The sequence below is a fragment of the Austrofundulus limnaeus genome, unplaced genomic scaffold (genome assembly GCF_001266775.1).
Source record: "Austrofundulus limnaeus strain Quisiro unplaced genomic scaffold, Austrofundulus_limnaeus-1.0 Scaffold170, whole genome shotgun sequence".
Classification (NCBI taxonomy): Eukaryota; Metazoa; Chordata; class Actinopteri; order Cyprinodontiformes; family Rivulidae; genus Austrofundulus; species Austrofundulus limnaeus.
Window position 1 is genome coordinate 50,575 of NW_013952572.1, and position 7,527 is coordinate 58,101.

The 7,527-nt window shown below is 38.9% G+C and overlaps 1 protein-coding gene across 1 annotated transcript in view; it reads left to right on the forward strand.

Moving 5' to 3' along the window:
• The first annotated feature begins 1,455 nt into the window (after positions 1-1,455).
• The window catches only part of LOC106523910 (mitochondrial folate transporter/carrier), a 9,919-nt gene continuing 3,847 nt past the window's right edge, over positions 1,456-7,527 (forward strand). Inside the window, exons 1-3 of the mRNA XM_014017486.1 lie at positions 1,456-1,909; positions 1,991-2,141; positions 2,248-2,333. Coding sequence (XP_013872940.1) covers positions 1,720-1,909; positions 1,991-2,141; positions 2,248-2,333 — 427 coding nt within the window. The 5' untranslated portion in view covers positions 1,456-1,719. The remainder of the gene's footprint in view (positions 1,910-1,990; positions 2,142-2,247; positions 2,334-7,527) is intronic.

Here is a 7,527-nt window from a genome sequence, read left to right on the forward strand (position 1 = left end):
CACACACACACACACACACACACACACACACACACACACACACACACTTTTTTCCATTGTGACCATCAAAGGCAGCTATACAAGAAACAAAATTTTATAATGATAGATTTGTATTGATTATATAAAAATGCAAACAATTAAATCATCAGGGTGTAAAAAGGTTACAATCCCAACAGAAGATGAAAATTTTCATCTTTTATCYGAGTTTACCAGACAGATCCTAAATACTCAAGATCAATCCACTTATTCAGAAAAAAAGCCACTAGGCCAGTGGTTCCCAACCTCAGGGGTTACCCCAAAATTTTCAACATTATTTAAGCCTTTATTTTATCATGTAAGCCTTCATTTACAACGATAACCTGGTCAATATTGCAGTCATTATGGTCTTGAGAACAAGGCTTTTTGAGAGGTGGTTGTGCACTATCGATTCCCGTTGCGTGGCCTTTTCTCAGCAAATCTCATGTCATTCCATAAATCATTCAATTCCTCATCAGTAAAATCTGTTTCTTTTACCTTGTTTCTTATTTTTATCATTAACTTTTTTTACTGGGTCTCATAACATAAACATATTTGCAAAAATCAATATGTCATTCATTCATCAAACTTTGATAATTAACATGATTAAGCTGGTCTACTAATTTACTGGCCACAGATTGTAATGTGGCAGTTGAAAAAAGGACATGAGACAAATTTTCTAATATAACATTTTGAATTTAAACTAAACTGATCTCACCTAAAACAGGATTGGCATTTCCCTGTTCTTCAAACATAAAAACTAATAAGGAATGATAAGTTATTTTTGCAAAAATTATCCATTAAATCAAACCACTGGGTACCACCCCCCTCTAGTATTTCATTTGGGGTATTTTTATCTAAACTAACAGAGGTGCATGTGCAGTCTTGAGTTGTGATAATATAATCATGAATTATATTATTTCATTTGACCCTCAGCCCTCAGATAGATTTTCATTTTGGGGAAATGGTTTGGGCACCCTTGATATATGTATATAAACTGAAACAGCTAGACTAGTGCATCCTAAATTTAACATAAATTAATTATTCTAATACAACAGTCATTTCTGCATTTTTTTGGGGAGGTCACCTCCTAATAAATGTCATTACAGAGAATTTAACTGGTCATTTTAAATCAAAACTTTTACTTTTAATACTTAAGTACAAAAAATATCAGATACTTTAAGATGTTTAAGTAATATTCCTAAAGGTGACTTTAAATTTTACCAAAGTAATTTTGTGGTAAGATACTTGTACTTCTACTCAAGTATCACGTTGTGGTACTTTATACAACACTGATAACGACATAATTAACTTGTTATCACGAGAAAACCAAGGGGAATTATCATAAGCGGGAAATGGCCCCTCTCGGYTTCCGTAGTACCCACCTTGGTAGTTTTATTTTGAAAGTAAAACCCGGAAGTTGAGCTGCCGACATGCTAGTTCATTTCACGCTCTGAGCAAGGTCGAGTGGAAATGCGAGTTGACAACTGGTAAACTGATGTGGTACCTGTGGAGTATCTCAGTGCCTGCCATGTAGTAAAAATGACAGCCCTTTATCGTCTTTGTGTTTTATTTAATCGCTGCAGCAGTTTTAACCGGTTGTCTCCGTTTTTTAGAGTAAGTTAAGGTTGTTGAGTTTTATTGATTTAGCTGCTCGCGGGGCTGTAATAAAACTTAGCTAGCTCGGCAGAGTTTAACGTAAACATGAGCTCGGCTCCTAATCATGGAGCCGTTACAGAAACCGGACTGTCCAGAAAACCCTTCTCTGTGGCCGGAAGCGTCTTGCAGGTGTTCAGCCATGTGAAAATAGAAAACCTGGTGGCAGGACTCAGCGGGGGAGTCGTGTCCACGCTCGTGCTTCACCCGCTGGATCTGGTTAAGATCAGATTTGCAGGTAGGCTGTATTGGATTTGTACATATTACATTTAATTTAAAGAATTAAGATATTACCACGACTTAATGTATTTTCTAATAGCAAGCGACGGCCTGGAGTTGAGACCCAAGTACAGTGGGATGTTTCACTGTATGAAGAGTGTGTGGCACCAGGAGGGGCTGAGGGGTCTTTACCAAGGAGTGACACCCAATGTTTGGGGTGCTGGAGCATCTTGGGGTCTCTACTTCTTCTTGTATGTAAACTTTCAGACTGGAAAATCTATTTGACTGCAAATGATTCCAAAAAAGGTGACTTCCTGTGCAGTGGAATGCCTAATTAAACAATCTGTTCCCTTATAGTTACAACGCAATCAAAGGTTACACAAAGGAAGGGCGTCAGAATGAACTGAGTGCAGGAGAACACCTGGTGTCTGCAGCCGAAGCAGGTTAGTGTCTGATTTGTTCGAACAGGCTCGTTATCACCAGCACACAGCCAATAACACCTGGATAATACAGCTGTCAGCTGGACATAACTGATAGGAAGCTGCAAGAGTCTGCACAGCATCCTTGTTCAGGATACATGAATCTGTTTCCTCTTGATTGAAATGGGATTACAGATTTATGGCCCTGTCACACTATAATGTTTTAGACAACTTATGCCAACTGATGAAAAGTCTGTCCAAGCTGAAGATTAATTAAAAAAAATCTACTGGAAGCCACCTTTGGACCTATAATTACTGTAATGCTAACAATTACATCAAATATCCAATATGAGTAAAATAGTCAACAATTTTTTTCATAARTTGTCTAAAATGTTATAGTGTGACAGGGCCTTTAATGAAGCTTCCACAAGGATTTCTAATAAAAATGAAGAAGGAAAGGATTGTAACATTTTTATTAAATTGCTGCCAAATGCATCAAAATTAAAATGTCGCTTTAACCCAGAGATTTGTAATGCAAGTATGAGGGTTAGAAACACAAATACATATTACAAAATAGCTTGATTTAGCACACATGCTATCCTCCGAATAAAAAAATAGGTTTGTTGGAATCAGAATACTTTAAAGATCCCCAGGGGGACATTGCAATTATTACAGCTGCAACCGTTCAAGTAAGCATTAGAGATAAAGTATAAAGGAAGAGTATTAGAGTACACAAGGAAGAAATAAGTATAAACACTCTGGATAACCAAATGAACACAGAGAACAATGAGCATACTTTAGTGTCTATACAGTGTAAATAGAAAATAACAGTGATGTACTCTAAAGCTAAAAGCAGAATGACTGATGCAGAGGTCCCATCAGATATTCTGAAGTCCCGATGGTGGTGAGCTGTAGGTGGTTCTGCTCGCACCAGGAGACAAAAGTCCTTAACGTTGCTCTGTACTCGTCCTCATCACCGCCACTGATACATCCAACTACTGCTGAGTYATCAGAAAACCTCTGAAGATGGCAGGTCTCTGTGCAGTAGTTGAAGTCCGTGGTGTAGAGKGTGAAGAGKAAGGGAGAGAGGACCGTTCCTTGTGGGGCTGCGATGTTGCTGACGAGTCTGTCAGATGCACAGTTCTGTAGTCGTACGTACTGTGGTCTGCCAGTCAGGTAGTCCATGATCCAGGACACAAGGGGGTCATCCACTTGCATCCCTCTCAGCTTGTCCCCCAGGAGAGCAGRCTGGGTTGTGTTGAAGGCACTGGAGAAGTTGAACATGACTCTCACCATGCTGGCTGGCTTGTCCAGGTGGGCATAGACTCAGATATTTCTAATGTCAAGCAAGTTACAATTGGCATTGATTTGATTTGATTTTTTGGCTTACAATAGGCTATTATTTCTGTAAAAACTCAATAACTTCACATTTTAAATGCACTTTTAGCACAAATTTCAAGTACAAAAAAAYCCGCTATATTATAGTTTTTAGAGATGCACGATATATCAGCATTAACAACCAATATTGGTCATTTTTTAGAGTATCGGTATCAGTCCGATATGTAAAACTGAGCCGATATTAACGGCCGATATTGATTTCCCACTTTTTAGTTTTGTGTTTCTGTTTTGGGAGGGGAAATGGTTGGTCGAGTGGCATTTGTTTGATCATGATAGTGACGCTGCGCAGCCAGGAATAACTCAGGTAGAGAGACATGTCAGCGGTCTGGTCGTTTATTTACAGTATTGAAAAAAAGACACAAGTGTGTTTGTACGTATAAATAATTAGATAATCGGTCATAGCAGCAATAATTATATCGAGTATCGATATCAGCTGAAATTTTCATATCAGTGCATCCCTAATAGTTTTGATTAATTATTATTGTAATACAAAAATGTGAGCTAGCTATTACAACCTTACTATCATTATTTACTAAATACTGCAACTAGGGATGTACCAATAGCAGTTTTTTTTTTTCAAACTGTGTACGAGTTCTTCCGTTTGGATACTCGCCAATACAGAGTTCCGATACGAGTATTTACTCGTATTCAAAATCTTAAACATTATGCAGTGATTATAAAAACACATTTTTAAAACTAGAACCTGGTACTAAATCAGGTACAAATCTGATGTTTGTCAAAGCGAACCTCAGTCTAAACCAGAGGTTTATAATCCTGGCCCTCGAGGACCATTATCCTGCATGTTTTACTTGTTTCTCTGCTCTTCAGCAGGTCTATAAGTTCAGCAGAAGCCTGTCAATCACTCATTCATTTAAATCAGGTGTGCCAAAGCAGGAAAACCTTTTAATGGTAAATGTACTTTATTAGTCATCAGTGCATGTTCCCGTACAATGACGAAACTTGTGCTCTGCATTTGACCCGTCACACATGAGAAGGGCCCGGGGAGCGGGGAATTTGGGGGTTGGGTGTCTTGCTCAAGGACACCACGACATGTGGGCATGGCGGGGAGTCGAACCTGTGGCTTTCGGGTCCCAAGCCGGCTGCTCTACCACTACACCACAGCCACCCCAAGATTTAAATCATGTAAGATAGCGGGCTTTGAATCACATCACCTTTGTCAGACTTTACTTCTGAGAGGTGGGGGTGTACAGATGGATCCAAGTAATTTTACTAACCTCGAGTCTTGCAGTTTAAATCTTCTTGCTCTACGTCTTCAGTTGCGTCATCTTTTCAGACAATTATTTAACCGGCTCAAATTGCACAACTTCAGAATTGACAAGCTAACAAGTAGCATCCGTGGGTAGCAACTTGTTTCCTCCTGTAAACAGCAAGTGGAATATGGCGTCACTTCATCTTCTGTGCGTGCGTCACATTGACAGTATAAAGCTGGAGTGGTTGCGTTTAAAATTTAAATGCAATTTACAAAAACAATAAATGGTATCAGTTCTGCATATCGAGGCATTTTGAGCGAGTACTTGTACTTGATTTTAAATGTTTTTTAAAAATGCTATTTATTTAATTTTAACATACAGAACATTTTAAGTTTTGTTATTCAGATGTACATTTACATATGTATATGTACACTATATTGCCAAAAGTATTTGCTCAACCATCCAAAAGACTGTGCACCAGTGCAAAAAACAAGGTCCATAAAGACATGGATGGCAGTCTGGTGTGGATGAACTTGACTGGCCTGCACAGAGTCCTGACCTCAACCCGATAGAACACCTTTGAGATGAATTAGAGTGGAGACTGAGAGCCAGGCCTTCTGTCCAACATCAGTATGTGACCTCACAAATGTGCTTCAGGAAGAATGGTCAAAAATCCCCATAAACACTCCTGAACCTTATGGACAGCCTTCAGAAGAATTGAAGTTGTTCTAGCTGCAAAGGGTGGACCGATGTCATATTGAACCCTATAGATTAAGAATGGGATGTTACTTAAGCTCATATGTGAGTCAAGGCAGGTGAGCCAATACTTTTGGCAATATAGTGTATCATTTCTATAATAGTGTTAATAAGCCCAGCACCACCTACTTACCTAATGTGCCTGAATGCAAATGTTTGAGTTTCTGCTTGAAATGTCTGGTTGCTTGTTTGGTATTAAAAGGGACATATCCACCAAAATCCACCTTTTTTTTTGCTAATAAATACATTTTATTGTGTACTTGGAGTCTATACTGTAGGAGGCAGAAAAGTGTAATTTAGTCTCTCCTGGTGCTGCATAGATATCTTTATATTCTATTTGGGTTGTGTTTTTCAACCTGTTAAGATTTCTCTATTTTCTATGATGTTTTCTGAACTAATAAGGACAGAACGGACATAWAAGATCYGAACTTACAAACTACAATTTGTTCGTCTTCATTCTCCTCTGGCTCTGGGTCAGACTCTGGTTCCAACATGTCAGGCTGGATGTACAAGTCTTCCCTTGTTGACATCTTTTAAATAATTTGAAAATGAAATGCTTCTGTGCCGCCAGATAGCTATAAACCCTTCTATCAAACTGGAGGGGGGCAGGGTGGGAGGTACCTTGTTTGGATTTTTAGCAACAGCATCAAAATGAGTTGATCTGTGATACACCTCTGAAAAGAAGTGAAAGAAGGGCTTGTGGAGTTACAATAAGGAGGAATTCAGACCAGCTCGTTGTGCAGCTGTGGCTGAGTGGTTAGGGGAGTCGTTCTTCTAATGCAAGAGTTGGCGGTTCGATTCCAACTCTATCGCATGTCGAAGTGTCCCTGAGCAAGATGCTGAACCCCCACTGCCTCTGATGATTTTATCTGTATTAGCTTTGTAGAGAGATCTAGTAAAATGCTGTGTTAATAAGAGCACAGATTGTAGTGTAAAGCACTTTGAGTCTCCTGGTTTCATAGAAAGGTGCCATACAAGTACATTCCATTTACCATTGCAGTTCTACTTTATATAGACCCCAACTGAATGGTTTAAATGTGAAAAAGAAKGATTTAAATGCAGCATATGTCCACTTTAATAACAAAGAGAAAATAAAATGTAAAGCCAAGTCCAAACACACACACAATGGATAATCCACAGAAGACCTTGTCTGCTCTTTAATTGTGTTTATTATAAACAGAAACATGAAGTGTAGCACGGAGGCTTTGAGTCCATTCTCTAGGTTTTGATCACCYTTTACCCCTTGAATCAAAGACTGTCACGTCTGGCAAATTATCTAAATGAATATGACGCTGTTTGCTCAGGGAGCTGCATGTGTCAACATGCACATATTTACAGTTTTTATTGATTGGTTTGACGCAGCCGTCAGCTCAAAAACCACATTTTCAAAACAGTTAACGCAGAGGCCTAAACATTGACACAGTGGTCAAAATGACACATATTTGCAAAAGGCAACAACTGTGTCAAAACATTTAAAATATGGAACAAAAGCAAACTTTGCCTTCAAACAATTCAACTTTGACACAATGTATGAGCACCTCCAAACAATCAGTACACAATAGGCAACAAAATACAAAATATAGCACTCGTGTGAATCAGTGCACCATTGCTTGTCATTGTAGCCTATGACTGTATGTAGCTTACATGCCAGTGCTGTTTGTGGTCAAATTTGCCCTCTTGCAAAAATGCATCCAGAAGCAGATATGCTTTGATGCAAATTTTATTGATTACATTTTTTTTTCAGACTGGGGTAAGATATGAGATGTCACTGACATAATGTAACTTTGAACCTTCTGCCTGACGGGAGCAGCTGGAATGAGTGATGGAGGGGATGAGAGGGGTCCTCTGTGATC